The 19,276-nt window shown below is 39.4% G+C and overlaps 2 protein-coding genes across 9 annotated transcripts in view; both read left to right on the top strand.

Moving 5' to 3' along the window:
- LOC124175454 (potassium voltage-gated channel subfamily H member 8) overlaps window positions 1-11,607 on the top strand; it is an 80,714-nt gene extending 69,107 nt beyond the window's left edge. For 6 of the 7 annotated variants that reach the window (XM_046555731.1, XM_046555724.1, XM_046555730.1 and 3 more), the window contains 9 exons: window positions 2,070-2,283; window positions 4,979-5,158; window positions 5,890-6,098; window positions 7,717-7,966; window positions 8,440-8,708; window positions 8,801-8,955; window positions 9,578-9,743; window positions 9,846-10,215; window positions 10,517-11,607. In XM_046555731.1, the coding sequence (XP_046411687.1) occupies window positions 2,070-2,283; window positions 4,979-5,158; window positions 5,890-6,098; window positions 7,717-7,966; window positions 8,440-8,708; window positions 8,801-8,955; window positions 9,578-9,743; window positions 9,846-10,215; window positions 10,517-10,740 (2,037 nt within the window). In that variant the 3' untranslated portion in view covers window positions 10,741-11,607. The remainder of the gene's footprint in view (window positions 1-2,069; window positions 2,284-4,978; window positions 5,159-5,889; window positions 6,099-7,716; window positions 7,967-8,439; window positions 8,709-8,800; window positions 8,956-9,577; window positions 9,744-9,845; window positions 10,216-10,516) is intronic. The other variant, XM_046555727.1, reaches the window with a different exon arrangement.
- Window positions 11,608-15,228: 3,621 nt separating this feature from the next.
- On the top strand, window positions 15,229-18,376 carry LOC124175430 (syntenin-1-like). Of its 2 annotated transcripts, none has more exons than XM_046555675.1 (8): window positions 15,229-15,443; window positions 16,367-16,438; window positions 16,600-16,800; window positions 17,094-17,207; window positions 17,307-17,542; window positions 17,621-17,774; window positions 17,893-18,002; window positions 18,074-18,376. In XM_046555675.1, exons 2-8 carry the CDS (start codon window positions 16,388-16,390, stop codon window positions 18,126-18,128), a joined length of 921 nt encoding a protein of 306 aa, XP_046411631.1. In that variant the 5' UTR covers window positions 15,229-15,443; window positions 16,367-16,387; the 3' UTR covers window positions 18,129-18,376. The 2 variants fall into 2 exon arrangements, with proteins under 2 accessions (XP_046411631.1, XP_046411630.1); XM_046555674.1 differs by having other exon boundaries at window positions 15,229-15,509; window positions 16,369-16,438.
- Window positions 18,377-19,276: the final 900 nt, after the last annotated feature.

Genomic DNA, 19,276 nt, shown 5'->3' with positions numbered 1-19,276 from the left:
TCGTGCCAGGAGAGAATTGTCAAATACCCGTAATGAATATTGTAAAACGGATAGACGACTATACTAGTAAATGGGCCAGTCACCAAAGCGAGCTTAAATCCGACACTTCTTGCTCCGGAATAATAATGGAAAGAGATAAGAAAATCAGAATGAGCTTGTTATGCCAAGAAATACAGATTCTCAACGTATCAGCGAATTTGCTTTTAATTTACCGATGCGTGAATTGTGAGGGAGGGTGAAGTAAACTATGGAAATTCATTTGGACGCCAGTCTGTTGCATGGAAATAATTTTATCATTGGGACAAAAATTTGAGAAAATAATATATTGTCGAATATTTACGCTTCAATCGGGTAGCCGAGTCGCAGGCTTTATTCAATAAATACGAAATTCGATATACGATCGAGAATTACGTTGCCTAGGTGACTCGGCGAACGGAGTCTGCGAAAAGCGACGCTGGTATCCGTGATCACCCACAAGTTTCACCGTTTCTTCGCATCCGGTTCTTGTGTACAATGGCGTGCAGAGTTATTTAGAGAATTCAGCGAAGTTTTGGAGGAACTTATTAAACCTCAGCAGGATTCACGTCATAAAAACCTCGTTGTGAAATTTATTGATGCTATTAAATACGAATACCTTCGAAGGAAATCGTACACCAAGTAAAATTTCGAATATTTCCTGTTCGTATTCAGTCTGCAGACTTGAACTTGAAGAATTTGTACACGAAAATTTTGATCCTCAACTTTAGAACTTCAACGAAAGACAAAAAATACCGGCAGTATTTTGCAATAGAATCTGCAGTAGCAATTACGGTGAAATTACTGAGTTCTAAATTTAAGTCAAAAGTTTACGTAAATTCTACTAAAAAATATTGGTAGCAGAACAGTTACGGCAATCGATGTAACATGTATAACATTCGTTTTTTTTTCGGTAATTATATCCCAAAGTATCGAGACCGTGGGCGTTGGCGTCTGAGCTCTGTCTCTCTCTCTCTGCAAACGAGAAGAAAGTGAAAACGCAGACGTGACTTTTGGCGCAAATAGTGAAACCGAGATTAAATCTTCAATCCATGCGTTACTGATCGTATACCCACGTAATCCGACGAGCATCTGCGCCACCCACGTCAGTATCAACCCTTGATCATATTCATGGCTCCGTTATTCTGTCAGACTGCTGCCGGAGGGTGAAACGTTTTTCACCGTCCTTACGGGTTGCGTATTGACGCGTTAAAGAGGCTGGTTACCCGAAAATCGATACTTTACGTTAATGTTATTTAATACGCGACAGCGTAGATTGGATATTTATTAAATTACTGTTTTAGTAAGCTGTAATAATGTCTTTTAAATTACAAAAATAGAAAATACTGGAATTATCCCTCAGCAACAGGTTTCGCTTCAAAATTGTGAAAAAAAACTAGTAGATTGTTTTCGACAAATTCAAAGCAAAAGTTTTTTTTCATCGTATTGGCATCGTTAAATATTTAATTTGACGACACTGCGTTCATATTGATCATGGTGAACTAATATTGAATTGACCACTGGTCAGTAAACAACAAAAATCTGTTTCAGTGGCATTGTATTAGAAAAAATACTTTTCTGACAATGAATAAAGTAAATCATCGAAGTGTAAAAGCGAATGTATCTTCTAGATTTTATAACCATTTCTAAGCTATTTGAAATGTGATATAAATGCATCTAAGCGTCCGTTTATCCATCCTCTATTTATATCATCTACTTTTGTATTTTCAAAGAGATGTTCGCAGCTCACGAATATAACAATTTTTATAAGTACTCAATGTACTAATAATCCCGTACCGAAATTGATAAACAGTATCGATTTTTGGCGAATTAACGTCCTCAACACGATTCCTTTGCACGCGTAAGTAAAATCAATCTCGAAAGAAGACTTTCATATTGAAGTAAATTTGATAGAAGTTAGTGGATGAGCTTTTGATGCAGATACCCTCTTTCTCAAAATACTGGAAAAATCTCCCCCGTCACATTCTCCGCGTCGTTACACTTTAACACAGTATTCTGAATACACGACGTCGCTAACAGTGTTTGATTATCAGGATTCGGGCCACAGTCACATTCACCTAGTCAAGTTAACCAGACTGCTAAGGTTGGCTCGTCTGCTACAAAAGATGGACAGGTACTCGCAATACAGCGCGATGATCCTGACCCTCCTGATGTTGTCTTTCACCCTGGTGGCCCATTGGCTCGCCTGCATCTGGTACGTTATCGCCGAGAAGGAGAGACTCCGGAACGACAGGGAATGGGATCTCGGTAAGTTGTGTCCTCATTAAATCCCAAGGATTGCTTTTAAATTATCTCACTTTAAATTACGACCTGCATAAGTACCTTGCATAATCTTTCTCGCAGGTATTTTATTTTTCACCTCTCTTTATCCAACCTACCCAGCCCAGGAAAAAGTCTCTGGAACTGGATTCGATTATTCGCTAGAGTCTGGAAAGATTATTTTACTCGATTTTGAGAACACGCGGCATCGACTGGAAACATTTCCCTTTACAGTAGCGGTGAAGGCGGTTTGACTGCAAACCGGGCAAAATGATAGTTCGGCGGGGTGTTAGGCTCACGGGAGGAGAGGGGGTCGGATTGAATTGGCTGGGAAAACTCGAGAGCTGAGTAAAGATACTTTCATTCTATCCAATTGTTGGATGGATCAGTTTTCGGGTGGATTTCGAAGGGCGGGAGAGGAAGGGAGGGTGGGAAGAAAGGTTGAGTTTCAAAAATTTCCTTCTCAAACAACCCGGCAACTCGTTAATGAACTTTGTCCATGCCATTTTATACAACGTAATGCGATCTTGCTCGATATTTTTCTCACCGTAAACGACCCCGTCTCAGGGAGTTGTAGATTTCAGGCCGCCGTGGCACAAAGGAAATACCCTCCCACTACTTCGACGACGCGTATCGCGTATGGAATGCACGTTACGCGTATGTGTGTGCGCGAAACTTGCGACACGTCAATCAGCGAAGTGCCACGATGTAACGTCGCGGTTTCGTCTCTCGAGTTTCAGGAATACATTTTTTCGTTTATTAAAAATACACACTCTTTAGACCGTATCCAAGGTTCATTCGCAGCTTTCGGAGCTGAAAATACGTGAATATTGTATCATGCGCGTGAACGTGAAATTGAGGTAAGCGAAAACGTGTGAAAATTTTTTGATCCCTTCCCCCGTCAAATGATTTCCAATTGGGTCCGTTAAGAAACCTTCCGATCAAGAAATTCGTTGTGCATCGCTGTATTACAACGGATATATTGTAGATATTGTCTGAGAATTATCGGCTTTCACCGCAGACGGCAATTTCGAATCTATTGCCGATTGTAGTGATTCGCGCTGCACATGCGAAAAGCTCTCGGAACTGCTTCAATATTAAGTTCTACTCGTTTGCCTTGCCTTCGTCTTCGTCATCGTCGTCGCCTTGACGTGAAATTGTTAAATCCTGAATTCAAAAAGACGGATTGACGTAAGAATATCTTTCGCGGATCCCTTGCTGCGGGTTTCAACCGCTGCAGGCTACAATTTAAACTCGGCGTTCGCGTTAACCTTTATCAATATTTACACTTTTGATCCTCCGCGAGGAAACGGAAGCTCTAAAATGCAAATGGGCGCCGCTCGGCTTGAAATAGCTTATACACAGCCTCACGAATAACCGTTCAACGGGGAAAATCACCGCTGACCGCGAAAAGCACTTTAAGTCCAGACTTGTTTGGTTCGAGCCAAAGCCAAGAAGAATATGTGACAAAGTTGGCGCGCCTAGTTTCTCAAAACACGCGTTCACTCGATCGGTCGGCTTTTAAAATAATTCCATTCAGTGGAAAACGGAAAATCGCAAATTCGCAAATTGCGCAATGCCGTGCAAGCGGTGGATTCGGAAGATCGTTACATCAGAGCTTGAGGCAAAGCCGTCCTGAATTGTTGGGCTTCGCCGGCATTGTATTACGATTGTGCAGGGACTTGGACGTACCATTAATCCGGAACCTCGAAGCATCTGAGCTCGGTTTCTCCAAGACGCAAAACCAGGCACCATTGTACGGTTGACGTACGTTGAAATCCGCTCGTTAATATTGATTCCGTCAGTATCCGCCTCCCTTTCTCCAATTCAATGAATCCAACTTCGTTCCGTTCTCCTCTACGCACTTCCTCAGAGGCGGAAACACGTCTGGTCAGCTCTTCCCGCGTACAGGGTCAAACCTGTAGAAGTTTGCTCTCTCCGAACTCTCGGGGGACCCGCAAGCGACAATGGCCGAAAAGGCCGAAAAGCCCGAGCGCTCGTCGACCCGGAGGATAAAACTACCCTCTCTAATCTCCGAAAAGATGAAAAGGTTGAAAGTGTCTAATTGGCGGTTCGAGTCTAGAATCCCGCACCCAGGAAAATCCAATCCTCGTTTCTTCCGCCGCAAGAATTTAGGTTACAAATATTACTGACCTCACGATAATAACGAACGTGACGTAGCAGCTTTTCAACGTTTAAGTGGTGCGCAAAAACGCATGAACACGAACAACGCCGCTCAGACTTCTATGATGACGTCATGCTGACAAATCGTATCTTGACGATGACGATGGCGATGACGATGGTGATGATAGTAACGATTATTGTGGTTGTGCGAAAGCTCGAATGCTACACGTAGTTTGGAGGTGGATGATAATAATTACATCGCGCATTATGCCGTGCGCTATGATCGGCAGGAATTATGCATACGAGGATAATTGATTAAATTAGAAACTCGCGTGTGGAACCGAACCACCACGTTGGTTGCCAGCGATGGAGATATCGGCGTGTGTGTTTCCCTGCATGCTTTTCACCTGCGCGAGTGTATACCTGTACGGTATACGTACAGTATACCAGCAACGTTGTGTAATGCGCGGCATTATCGAATATGGAGAGGGTGCGCTAATGGACCGCGTCAAAGCGAGCAGCCTTGTATTTTACTTGGTCAAATTTAATTGTTTTGCAGGCTGGATCCACACCCTGGCTGACAGGCTCAAGATATCCGTCCAGAATGTCACTCATTCGGAAAGCTACATTACGGCGTTGTACTTCGCTTGCAGCAGCCTGACATCCGTTGGCTTTGGTAACGTCTCTGCGAACACGTCGTCCGAAAAGATATTCTCCATCTGCATCATGCTCATCGGAGGTTCGTCAATTCTTTCATTTAATCAATTCGTGTAATACAGCATTACGGCTGTATGGAAGGAGAATCGTAAGAAGAAACGAAAACTGTTGAATCGAGGTGAAAAAGAAACGTAACATTCACGAAGGATCTTTTTATAATATTTTTCACTTCGATTAGGAACGTAAAAAATTATCACCGTGTCGTACGATCATTCAAATGTATATTTAAACTGTTTTTGGAAAAGTTTTTGGGTTTAGTAATTTTTCTTACCATTTATAGAGTAGGATAGCGATAGAGATTGCGAACTTTTTGAACAAAAGGGTAAGAAAGTTTGATTCTGAAATTTAAACTTTAAATCTATACTCGCTTTCTACGTCATTTGGAACAGTTTAGTAGTTTGGCGTAGAAAATTTTCCCCAGGTTCGTAGGCGTAATTGAATAACAAGAAAGTCAAGCTATCTGTAATAAATGAATTCGATATCAGTATCGAATCGTCAAACTTTTCGTCCCGCGGTTGAACAGGTTTTGAATTATAAATGGGACGGTTAAGAAAGTTGCGAAAATACATTATCAGAGCTGATGATAAAAGGAGGACGGTAATATTTGAAAGGCGGAAAGGCCGCGATAGATTTACAGGTGTGTTGGAGGTTTGCCCAGAGTTTACGAAGCGATGAATTTTCGCCACGTCGCTTATATATATATATATATATACGTACTCGTCAATCATCATTGATGAGGTAACTTATTTTCAGCTCTGATGCACGCGGTTGTATTCGGGAACGTAACCGCCATAATACAGCGGATGTATTCTCGTCGTTCTCTCTATCAGACCAAATGGAGGGACCTGAAGGACTTTTTGGCACTGCATCAGATACCGGACGAACTGAAACAGCGAATGCAAGATTATTTTCAGACAATGTGGTCTTTGAACCACGGCATCGACATTCACGAGGTGAGGGAGGTGTGTAACGCGTAATGTCATCGTGTACCTAATCGCACTCTGTGTCGTACCCTGTCGTTTGTCATTTGTTATTTCTGCATCTGGAGCGAAGCTCGGACTCATCTGCGAGCCGACATCTGAACAAACAGAGTCAACGGAGAGCGATCAACTATCTGGAACCGAAAGCCTGTAATAACCCCGACTGCCCATGCCTTCGAGGCTTTGCGGACGCATGTAAATCCGTTTGAATATGGAACAGTGAATACGATCGACAATTACTCGCCGTCCTAGTTTTCATCCGACAACTAAAGTTTATCCTTTATTTTTTCATCTTGTTTTACTGCTGTTTCGCTACTTCTTCATTTTTTCTTAGTTTTCTATCGTCACTTTATTGTCACTCAACGGTATCGCGATATAGTTTCTTTTCTATTTTCTATAAATAAACGAAGCACGTAGTTGTTAAAAATGAATTTTTCAACTCTCGTTACTTCTGGTTTTCTCGTTATACACTTTGCCCGTTATATTTACACTCGCTTTTCGAAATCACGACTCAATAAAATCCGGAAATATTTTCACGAACGTTTTATTGTGCTTCGGATGTCAGTAATAATTGCCTGCTTTGTTCGTTAGTAAATCCTCTGTTTAGCTGATCCCTGCTCTAAGCTTATCTTTATTAGACAAAATAACTTGAAATATTTAACGATATAACCGATATCTGTATAATTTTTCATGTAACTCATCATTCACATTTAACCATCGCATTATCCGTGAAACATGCGCTAAATGTTTAGCTAACACTGTATAGACATTTAATACCTGCTTCAGTTGTGGAATCGTAAAATTTGAAAGCTTTTTTTGATTTGCAGATATTAAGAACCGCGGAGACTGAAATAGAGAACAATCTATTTCCCGACTTTGCTTTCTGAATATTCATACGTAGCCATGGTGCTTGGTAATCATTCATATTCATGTTTATTTATTATATTTTATTTCAGAGCAATTATAAGAAGACGCGGCAAAAATTTATGCAAATTGATTATCGGATAAGAACAAGTAGTTTTACACTATAATATTGAAAAATGGAAAACTCCATACGATCGAAAATTTGAAACCCAACCGAAACAACAAATACTCTTTCTTTATTTCGCAATTCACGTATCGCTTTCATCGCTTTTTTATTTCCCACATTTTTGTTTATCCCCCTGATTACGATGCAAAATATCTGCATTAACAAAAAGTAACAAAATTTCTTGGTCCAACGATGAGAATGACCGCGTAAAAACGGAAGCTGTAGTTCCAGACTTTTCCATCTAACTAACAGCAGACTTGACGTATAACTAACGATGCGGCTGACAGTTTGACCGCGCGGTAGTTTGACTTTCGTTGGTAACATTTCTCGCGGTTTGACGGGCTTAAAGTAAAACTTACGCAGAACAACAGGCTGCTGGTTATTAGCATCCGACTAAAGTACATTACCGGTTGTTGTTGATACGACGAAACGTCGTATGAATCGCCGTGAATTTAGAGGAAACAAATGACCGATAGCGGCACGAAGGCACGTGGCTTTAGAGGCTGAAAATAGCTGGACGTAGGAAAAAAAAAAAAAAAAAAAAAAATGGTCGATGATGATAATCCACAGACGCTGAAGGAGTTTCCCGAAGAGCTCAGAGGCGACGTTTCCATGCATCTTCATCGGGAGATTCTCAGCCTCCCGATATTTGAAGCTGCGTCTCAGGGGTGCTTGAAGCTCCTTTCCCTTCATATTCGCAGCAACTTCTGCGCTCCGGGTGAATTCCTCATTCACAAAGGCGACGCTCTCTCCTACATATACTATCTCTGCAACGGGTCGATGGAAGTTGTTCAGAACAGTATGGTTGTTGCGATTTTGGGTGAGTGCCATCACCAGCTAGTCCTTTATTATACAAGCTTCGCCGAAATCGAACCCCCTCATAGGTTCAACAATCCTTGACAATGTCCTCCCAAGATTAGACAATATCATACCACAGCTGACACAATTAAATTTAGCGTCATCTCTCGAATCTTGAGTCACAATGAGTTTCTCTATCTTATGAAATATTCTGCTCGAAACGAAAAATTAGCTTCGGCTTGCAACGAGAGGAAAAAAAAAAAACTTACACAGGATTAATATCAAGGTAAGCCCTGGTGAAAATTTTTTTTTTTTTTTTCTTGACAATCTTTGAAACACAGAATTGTTACGTAACGAAATTTTTCCGAGAAACACAAGTAAGAAAAAAAAAACAAACTAAAGCAACATTCTTTTCCAAGGATGTCACCCAGGTGTGAAAGTCGTAATAAATTGAAATAAGAGTGAAAATTGGATGAGCTGCGACGTGATTTTCAGGGAAAGGAGACCTCGTCGGCTGCGACATAAGCATACACCTTCACACTGGAAGTAACGGGGGTGGAACGGGAGGCGGAGGATCCGCGCCAGTCGACGTGGTCGTAAAATCAAGCTGCGACGTGAAAGCACTCACCTACTGTGACCTGAAGTGCATAAACATGCAAGGCCTGGTTGATGTTCTCCGCTTGTACCCGGAATATCAGCATCAATTCGCCAACGATATTCAGCATGACTTGACCTACAACCTTCGCGAGGGTTACGAGGCAGAGGTCAGTTACTTGACCTATTTTGGGTTTAATTTTCGATCAACGAAAAACCGAAAACCAAAAAAGATAAAAAACGTGTTTCTCGCGTTATTCAGCAAGAGTGTGACATGAACGGTGTTACCTCAATGACGCTTCCGTCCATCAGCGAGGACGACGAAAACATTCCTGAGGAAGGCGAAACCTCGCCCCTCTCACCACCCAACAAATCTCCTCTTCACGCAGCTTCAAGTCCCAGACACGCCAAGCTCAGGTAAACCCATCGTGTATTCGATCGATTCTTGCATTATTATTTTTCCTTTTTCTTGTTTTCTAAAACCGTCTTACCGTCGTTGAAAAGCAGTTCTTTGAAACGTAAAACATAAACTCACAAGGCAAGTACGTACTCGAGGTGTGGATCACCGATTTTCTTCGTTCCGTGATATATTGTGGTAGGTCAACAGGCGTTTAGCACATATATTTTCACATCATATTTCGATTGACTAAGAGGTAAAAACCACCCCTGAATTATCCCGCAGAAAGTAGGAGATGCAACCTCTGAGGTTAAAAACATTGCGGATATAGTATCGCCTGTTGATAGGAAATAATGTTTAATTGATTTTATTTAAAAAAATTCAGATTTTCCGAGAGTAAGCCTTAGAAGTGGTTTTTACCCCTTAAACGGCTGAATTGGTTCTTAAACAAAGGAAAAAAAAAGAAAAAAACAATACGTGTGTAATATTTATTCATATTGTAATATATTACGAAACTGTAGTATGATGAAAATCAGCGAGGTATTTTCCTTCCCTTACCTTGTCAGTGGTGGAAAAATCCACTTTCAAAATAAAGAATTTAAATAACTTTCGTCACTCTATCCGCACGCCCTCGAAATTCAGGGACGAATACAAAGAGAGCCGGAGAGCGACGAGAAGCGTGCTTGTTCGAGGAAGGCCGGCGATCATGGCGCAGGAATCGGTCGAGGACCACATCCGAGGATCGGTAGAAAGGCTGGACTCTCAGGTGTCGACCCTTCATCAGGACGTGGCGACTCTGAGCTACGAGGTGATTATAACGTGGAGACAGGCAACCTCTGGAAACATTCGATTCCGTTCCACTTCCGCTTCCGCTTCCCTTGATAACAAGAGTTCCCGCCTTCGTTCGCAGGTGCGAAACGCTATTCAGGCGCTCCAGATGTTCGCCAGCTCCCCCCAGAGCAATCCGAATCTCCCGGCTCCCTCGGGACGCGGGAGCGGCTTCCTCGCCAGGAGCTCGTCGCATCCTCCCGACGCCCTTTGCTGGGATCCACCTCGGCTGGCCAACGCCGTGACACAGACCGACTGGCCGGTCGACCTCTTCGAGGCCTGGGTCCTTGCCAATTCGCATCGGGCCCTCAGGATCCTGGGACTCGATCCGGAGCTCATTCTCAGACCTTCTCCACGCTCGCCGACGCCATCACCGTCCTCGCCGCCTCCGCCGCCCTACGAACCTCTTTCTCCTCTGGCCATTTCGTCGCCACAGTCGCCCCAGTCACCAGGTAAATTCCGAAACGTGTAAAGATGGGTTTTCAGGATTCTTGCGTGTGAAGTTAGACTACCAAATACATATGATAGAGAAAATTCGCCTAGTCAGTCGGAAGCAATATTTTTAATTATTCTTATTTCAAGTCTTTTATATTGAGTTCCGGTGACATTAATTCGGGTTGTAAACTGTAGGGTGATCATGAAATGGGAAATAAAAAAAAGAAACGAAGAAATTTCACAATTAGCACTGTTATGTGTACGTGTTGTGAACTATGGGACATTTAAGGGTTGTTTGTATATTTGTCGTTACTTTAGGGAACAATAATTACACAATGAACAACAACCAAGAAAGAAGCGAGGAACCCTCGACAGCGACGGCGTGTCAACCACCTTCGACGTGCTGGGATCACCGCAGTAAATTATCGCACCGTTTCAGTGCCGGCGACGCAGACAATAGTTCCCAGTTATTTCAGGCATTTAACACCCTCCATCGTCTCCCTGAGTCACGTTCGCTGAAATTTGACCCCTTTGACAGTTGAGCAAAAGCCGAGCGTCGCTTCTGGGACAAAGCTCAGTGATGAGAGGCCGGCCTTTGGAGAGGCTGCAGCGCGGTACCCGAGGAGATCATTATGACTAGGAGGCGGAGTGAAAGGCTGTGAGATTAATCGTTTTGTGCCGAGAACTTGAACGGAACTGCAACGAGGAAATACGGGAAGATATTGACCGGCTGCTCTTCTGAATTGAGCAAATTAAAATGAGACCTTGTCGTACCAAGAGGAAATATTTCGAGATGTATCCCAAAGGCTCGATCTATGATACATGGAATACGGAAAACGTGTATGCTTCATTTTCGCGATAAAATTATTACTTGCGACTGAAATTTTTGTCGCAAGTTTGAAATAAAAATAAGCCGCGTTATCGTCTAATCCCAGTCTTGATTAGGGCAGTATGAAAAAAAATCAACGCGTTGTGATCTCTGAATATGAAATATGTATTCTGATGAATTAGCAAATTTTCGGCAATCCACATTACAAGATGACAGGGTGATGTCCCATTATTGATTATGCAGAAAGAAATGGACGTGTACATATGTATGTATGTACATGGTCTTTTCCTTCCAAACTGGCATTTCGACCTTCCGAAAAGCAATGGGGAATCCAAGTTTTCCGTTGGATACCTGTGGAATAAATCTCGACAGTATTAATTTTACTTTCTTGCCCAAAGAGACAGCCGGATACAGAAATGTATAATAAAAAACAATAGTAGGAATTATGAAATTTTTAAGCATATCCCGTGGCCGTGTATCTATCCATCTGTGAGTATACCTTAACTGATTAAGTAATGAAAATATAATTATATATGTATATTGTCATAGTAGTGCCTAACTACCAAAAGGAGAAGGAAAACAAAAAAAACAAATTTGACACAAAGTTCTGTTCGTCTGAACAGAATAACAAATGCAATCATTTTGTTAAGTAAGTGTTAGTAATAATGATAATGATAAAATGATAGTGATAAGCTGTTGTTAAGTCGTATACATATATATTTATATCTTATTCTAGTCAATAAATAAGATCGATATGTATCATTACAGTTATTGTCATGTGAAGATTACGTGTGCTAGTTTACGCATATGTTTTCAGTCCAAAATGGAGCAGAAAAAACTTCGAATTGAAATAGGTGTGAGCCGCAACACAGCAACAGACAACCGTACATCGCTGATATGCAATTAATTACCTCACGTGAATACTTTTTCTTTGTGGAAAGTTTACGCGTCATTCGCACATACGTCTAATAATCTGTGAGGTAAATTGAAAAGATAGTGCTAGCAAATTGTGATTGATATGCGCGGTAAAATTATCGCATATAACGTTTTTTTGTATAGTGTATAGTGTGATTAGTTATTATCAATATATTATCATTCCATTGCGTGTTTTTTTTTCGACACTTTCCTTTCGTACGTCAGTACCGAATTATTTGAGACAATAGAAAAATCAATACGAAATCAATCGACTGGAACTTTTTGTTATTAAAATAAAAATTTCAGCGAACATGGGAATTTGATTTTTGAAATGGAATTTTATTCTGATAACCGATTATCTCTGAGTAGTTCAGAAATCTTTTATCGTAACTCTGGCTCCGTCTACTAACCGGCAGAATCCTCAGAAACGTAAAAACAGTCGTACTATACAGTTATTGTCAATAAATGCACAATCTGAAAGTATTCGAAGCCATAAGCTGTTACTTATCAAACATTCATCTGGTGACCAATAAATATACACCGACAGATCATACCTTTATGTAACAGTTTCGATATATTGACTTATCACTGCATTGTAGATAGAAAAACCATACGAAATAAAAATTAGCTAGATATTATATAACATTATATTATACAATATAATGTCTTGAATTATAACCGTAAGAAAGGTAATTATTAATTGTAAGTATATCTCAAACGCTATGTTTGGTGTTTTGTAAATACATTTAAAACGTGTGATATAACGGCACGGCTTTGGCCATGCACAATTCTATTTCTTCAATTGATATATCGTCGCTGTAAAATGTGAAAATTTGGCTTCGAGGGGAATTTTAAGAAAATATCGAGCTGGAAAATATTGTTCAAATGTTGGCTCGTTTAATTTCGAATCACCATATTGTACAAAAATACGAGCCATATCAAAAATGGGTGAAAAAATTAGAGTCGGCGTTTGTGTTAAATAGTTTTGATAAAATGAGATGAGGGGAAAAATTATATATTCACATATCGTAACGATGACAAGTTTAATCTCGTTGTTTACACGTACCGCGTTAATTTTAGGAATAATTCTTACTTGTGAACCAGTTTTTCATAAATTACAGTGAGTATGTAGCTGTTTTATAAATATTTCATATATTTTGTTATACTATTTCTATGCTCTCTACGTTACGATCGAATGGAAAGACATTCGAACAAAATTATTTATCTATCTATAACATCTATTATACGCTCACGTACCTATAATATAATTAACAACAAAAAAGTACGAATCAATTAATTTGTACCGTTTGCTACATATACACGATATGTTCATACGTACATGTATATGTATATAAACATGCAAGTTCACACGTCTCGTCGAAAGGTGAAGAAATCTTGTGTGCAAAAATTCACCCGAAAATTATACTTATGCCACATGATGTAACGCTTGCATCAATTTGATTCTCACGCTTTTTATCGCCACACACCCTAGTCTACCGTTATACACAGATCTCGTCACGATTCACTGCTATCATTAGAAATTCTTAATTAAAGGCGATAAGTGGAAAAATAAAAATATATTCGACGATGCCTGACTATTGCGAGTCATCTGTGACACGCGAGATGGTGAACGCAGAGCGCGAAATCAAATTACGTGATGAATTTGAAATAGTTTCATTCGCGGTGTCACACTGATTCGTAACTCTCATGTAAGTCATGAATTTTTGCCTGTATCCTGGTGTAATAGACTAGTTAGAGAACCCAACGTCGTAGAGAAGCAATAAATGGAAAATCTGGTCCACGTTGATAAAGAATGGATTCAAATTAAAAACGTGTATATGCGTGGAGCGAAGTCGCTGTCGACTCTTCGAATTTGAAACAGGTCCTTTTAATGTAAACCATTGATCCGTCGATTCGTGATTATACGTAGTCACGCCTGAATGACGAATATTATGGATTTGAAACATGTTTTTAATGAAGAAATTGTTAGGCAAAATTTATATTTACAAGTGCAGGTCACTCAATTATTGTATAATTATATAACTATCATTATAAGAGTCTAATCTCCATCTTCGGCAAATCTTCACATCACATACGTATTAGTAAAGGTCACGGGTTTGGAGACACTGATTAGCATATAAATTCTATTTCTGAAATACAAATATTACATCGTTGTTTTCTTTTTGTAGATTCCATTTCTTCGGATTATCACAAAGCACATAACTCCATCATTTCTATATTTGTAATAATCCCACTGAACTCGTGCTGAATTGTATTGAATAGAATTTTCCCTGTATTTCGTGAAGTGTATGAAGTAGTAAAATTTGCCGAAAGCTGGCTGATCGAGTACTCTTGGTGCGGGAATTCTGAAAGACATAGGCTGTAAATATTCATATCTGTTTACTATATACGTTATCTACGCTATGTTGATAGTTTATACTTATTCTTTGATCAATGAATAAATAACAAATGAAACAATAACTCGTAATAACGACTATTTGAATTCAACGCGCAAGCTGCGTACAAACATTCATATTATTATTCTGATACCGCGACGTGATGATGTAGCAAGTAGTACAGAAATACCGACTTATCGATTCTTGAGATTTGCTTTTATCCATCCGATGACACTGGAAATTTCATAAAACATATAATACTGAATTAATATCCTAATCTTAAATCACTTTTCGTAACCGCTTCTTGTTATAACATATATAAACTATAATTTCCAAATTCTGCGACTTCAAAACGTTTACAACTGTACGTTCGAGCCGGTAACTGTTGCCCCTTTTCTCACATTTTATCATTAACGATCCACCCACGCGCTGCAACTACGTCATATTGCAACGGTAATAAGTGCATCGGTGTTAATAACCTCGAGAGGAATTCGTAATACCGGAATACGGAGTACAAGCCGGCGAAAAAGAACAAAATGTCATACGTTGGTCAGTTGCAAAATATCCTCTCCTGAACTTTTAACATTTTATTTTAATCGCCAATAAGTACAAATAGAGCCCCGGTTCTATCGTGTAAAGAAGGCAACAAGGAAGTTGCGAAACCGATGTTCGGATGAATCGATCAGGGAATTCCCAAAAGTGAGTGTCGTGTTTTTCCACTTCCTTGAACGAAGTTTCACCGCCTGAGGGCAGCACGTTGCACGATTCGCTTGACGTTATTCGAATGCGTACACGTACTGCCCTCACTTTTCATATTTCCCGCCATCCAAGCATTCTCACTGGTTGACTAAACTTTGCAAACCAGTCAGAATGCTCGGATGGCGGGAAATGGGAATAGTAAAAAAGCGTAATAAAGCCCGTTGTGCGTGAGACAAGCGTGACAAGTGATAGGGTTTGGCAGTGCGCTCAGAGTTCTTTATTCGATAGTCTGCTTTTGTATCGTGCGGCATATTCTCGACCACATTCCGACATTCAGAGCAAGGCGGTCAGTTGAAATCGTTGAAACTTTGTTTTCCGTGCCGCGAGGGTGTGACTCTGTGAATTAAAGAGCGATATTTATAGAAGAAAGGAAGAATCAGGGCTCGTCCACGTTTCGTTGCGGATCACGCATGTGAGTTGAACAACGTTTACTGTTCCTGGAACGCCTTTGACAAAGAGAATCTAATATCTGTAACACTACGAGATATTCCTCGCTGCATGGTCTCTTTCCCGACCTTCGCTTAACCTTTGAATTAGGATCAATGAAAGTATAAAGCGTTTGAAACCGCAGGCTGCACAACCACCTACGTGTTTATTATGTGTCTAAAATTTATCCTAAGATTCTGCTCTACATTTTTGTCAACGGTATTTCTAAGGAAATCATTTATCGTCATTTCTTCCTTTCCTCCAAATAATTCTTGAAGAATACCGAATTATTGGGAAAGTCGAAACTGATGTATCGGTTTTTATGACCGAACGAATCTTAGTTCCGTACAGTAAATAAACTACGTATAATGTGATTAAGCCGAAAGCATGTAGAGTGAGATAAGAGCCTTCGATAAGCTCAACATTTTTCTTCGCACAGTACTACTTTACATTCAGACGAGAACTTTGTTCTCGGTCAGCAATCGATAGTGCGAGTCATCTGAGAAGCAGAATTTCCTCCTTTATAAAAAAAATCTCACTGTAGTTCATACGTATTTTATCTTTTCTCTATACATTTCTGATCTGAAGTTTCACCACTTTACTCCACTCAAACAGAACAATCGATAGAAATTTTTATGTTTAATTATGCTCTGAAACGCAGTTTTGTTCTCTAATTCTATAGGCAAAAATAATATTAACACTATCCAAATTTTATGTACAATACTGTTAGCAACACTATCGAACTTTTTTATCTGAGTCATAGCGATAAGCTTTGTAGGTAAGTACATGACAATAACACATCTGATAAAGCACTAGTTAAGAGAGTTATATTTTACTAATTACAGAGTGAAGCTTAAAAGCAAAATGTCGCTGTATCCGTCCCTGGAGGATATGAAGGTTGATCGCATGATCAAGGTAGGTGAATGCACCCTGTACCTCCTCAATATGTCACATACTGTGTATAGTCTCTTTTCCATGCCTTGTAATAATTCATGTGTCTTTGGTAATCAATACTTCTATGTAACTTCTACCCATCCTACCTAGACCGACTGACTCCTCCATCTCTCTGTCTCTAGGCTCAACTTCTAGCGGATCAACATTACATTCCGCATCCGCCTCAGGTGCCACAAAATCCTCTCCCACAGGCAGCTAGTTGTCCTTCAGCTCCGGAGCATCACATTCTTTATCCAGCTCTTGGCGATTATATGGGATTGGAACTTAGCGAAGATGTGATAGCTGCCAATATGCCTGAGTATGCAGTTGTCAATCGACAGTCGGTATGCAATTCAAACTTTTTATGCTTCAAGTTTTTTTTAAAGCGACATTCTTACAGAGATACTTGATTATTCGACAAAAATAAATTCACAAAAATTAATTTGGTATAAGCAAGCTTGTACAATACCAGAAAATGTTTTTAAATGACATCAAATTTCTCTCTTATCATATGGAATTTGTAAGAGTTTAGAAATTTGCGATATATTGTGTCAATTTTATTTTAATCCTTTGTAAGTTCCTGCCTGAATTGAATGAGCAGCAATTAGCTTTAAACTAACTTTTTATTTTTTTACAGACTGCCTTGGCACCACAAACTCCATCAACTGGAAGCTTATCTGGTATGATTGCTCCCCTGTCCGGAAATTCTTTGGGTCTGCAGAGAGCACACGTCACCAATGGCATTCGAGAGGTATATCGATTACTTTCATTACTAATTAAACTTCTGGTATTCAGACCAACCAAAAAACATACAATAATGTAATCAACTTGATTGTATGTTTTCTCGCAGCTGACTCTGTGCAAGGACAAAGATGGGAAAATCGGCATGAGAGTACACTCTGTGAATAACGGAGTGTTTGTTTGCCTCGTGAGTCCAAACTCTCCGGCATCTATGGCAGGTCTACGTTTTGGCGATCAAGTATTGGAAATCAACGGAGTCACTGTGGCTGGTTACTCCATGGATCAGGCGCATAAGCTGTTGCGCAAAGCTCCCAATAATGGTATCAAAGTCATAGTTAGAGACAGGTAACATGCTCATTTTTCAACCTGTTCGTATCTTTCCAGCCAGAATTAGTTTGAAATAAATTTAATCTGTTATTTTAGACCATTTGAAAGGACAATCACATTGCACAAGGACAGCGTTGGCCATATCGGCTTCCAATTCAAAAATGGAAAAATCACTACATTGGTGAAGGACTCTTCAGCTGCTAGAAATGGGCTATTGACTGACCATCAACTGCTTGAAGTTAATGGCAAGGTAAACTTTGAGAAGCTTTGTTGAAAGTAATATATGATGCTTCGAATTACTTTTTTCATACACAGTTGTTCATCGAATCAGTTGCACTAACTTGTAACTAAATTTGATGTATTTTCAGAACGTGATTGGGTTGAAGGACAAAGAAATTGGTGCTGAAATTGAAAATGGTGGTGATATCATAACTATCACAATTATTCCTTCCTACATTTACGAGCACATGATAAAAAAGTACGTCAATTTTTACTTCAACTTTTCATTTCCTACAATATTCTGCACAAAAATTTTCTTTCTCCTTACAGAATGTCCGGCAGCTTATTGAAATCGGGAATGGATCACTCCATGCCTACTGCTTAAAGGACGGCAGTGGTGATTCGAGACCATATTTTTCCACTTTCAATTAAATCTAACCCAAGTATATAATCAAGCGATAAGAAACACGTGTCATATTTACTTGAATTCATTATTATCATATAACCGCTGGTTATTGAGTTATCTTTTGCCATTCACTGTAATGATGGTCAACTGAAAATATGAATTGCATTGGTAAGGAATCAGCGAATGGTAACGAAGGCGTTTAACTTTGTGAATCAACGAAATTCGTTCCAAACAAAATAATTTAAATAAACAAACCTTAGACTGTAGAATTATCTTATACGATGGCTTGATACGCAGGAAATCATTAGATTTCTGGATCGGCATCGCCGAACAACGTTGCCTTAGTTATTGCACTGTCATTAATGTGCCAATTGACACCACTACCTTAATTTTTTTTACGTTATAGAGAACTTAGAAGTATTCAATTATAAACGAAAAACGAAAGAGAATATCGTATTCGTATTATTCGTTGATCTTTTGATCGGGAGATTAATGAAAATGTGTACGCGAAGAGACTGAAAAGTGCAGCATATAATACAGCGTTCAATAACTCACAAAGTCAATCAATAATTATATTGATTTTCGAAGTAATTAGTTGCTGACCTGCGCAAACGTGATACCTTCATGTTTAGTTTTCATCTTTTCAATATTGGTTTTCTAAGACTCGTTACAGTTTCCAATTCATAGGTTTCAATTTACCGGGATATTCCTTTTTGAACTTAAAAACAGATATTTTTCCTCGCAGCCGAATTTCATATCGTGATAAAAATACCATTTAATGTATGCTTGTTATTAGTGTATTATCCGTTCCAGTTTTAAAGTAACAACATCTGAACATTCAGACTATATGTATACATAAACTTAATGTAACGATCAAATATTTTATTACTGAACATGTAGAGGAAAGAAAACAGTTAGTATATGGTAGCGTTAGAATTTTTTTAAAGTCATTAAATAGAAAATACATTGTTTATATAATTTGTTACTCGCTATTTCTCTAGTGCCATCTATTACCTAATCGAGGTAAATGAAAATATAGTATATATGTTATACACACAAGACACGCTCACACACGGTATATATTTATAACGTAGCGTAGAAATATGTATTTTGAACAATCAAATCAA

The sequence above is a fragment of the Neodiprion fabricii genome, chromosome 2, assembly GCF_021155785.1.
Source record: "Neodiprion fabricii isolate iyNeoFabr1 chromosome 2, iyNeoFabr1.1, whole genome shotgun sequence".
NCBI lineage: Eukaryota > Metazoa > Arthropoda > Insecta > Hymenoptera > Diprionidae > Neodiprion > Neodiprion fabricii.
Note: the sequence above shows the minus strand (reverse complement) of the source record. Positions and strands in the feature narration are given on the sequence as shown.

Coding starts and splice junctions, on each gene's coding strand:
- LOC124175430 (XM_046555675.1), top strand. CDS start 16,388: ATGTCGCTGTATCCGTCCCTGGAGGATATGAAGGTTGATCGCATGATC. Junction 17,543..17,620: donor AAAGTCATAGTTAGAGACAG/GTAACATGCTCA, acceptor CTGTTATTTTAG/ACCATTTGAAAGGACAATCA. Junction 18,003..18,073: donor TACGAGCACATGATAAAAAA/GTACGTCAATTT, acceptor TTCTCCTTACAG/AATGTCCGGCAGCTTATTGA.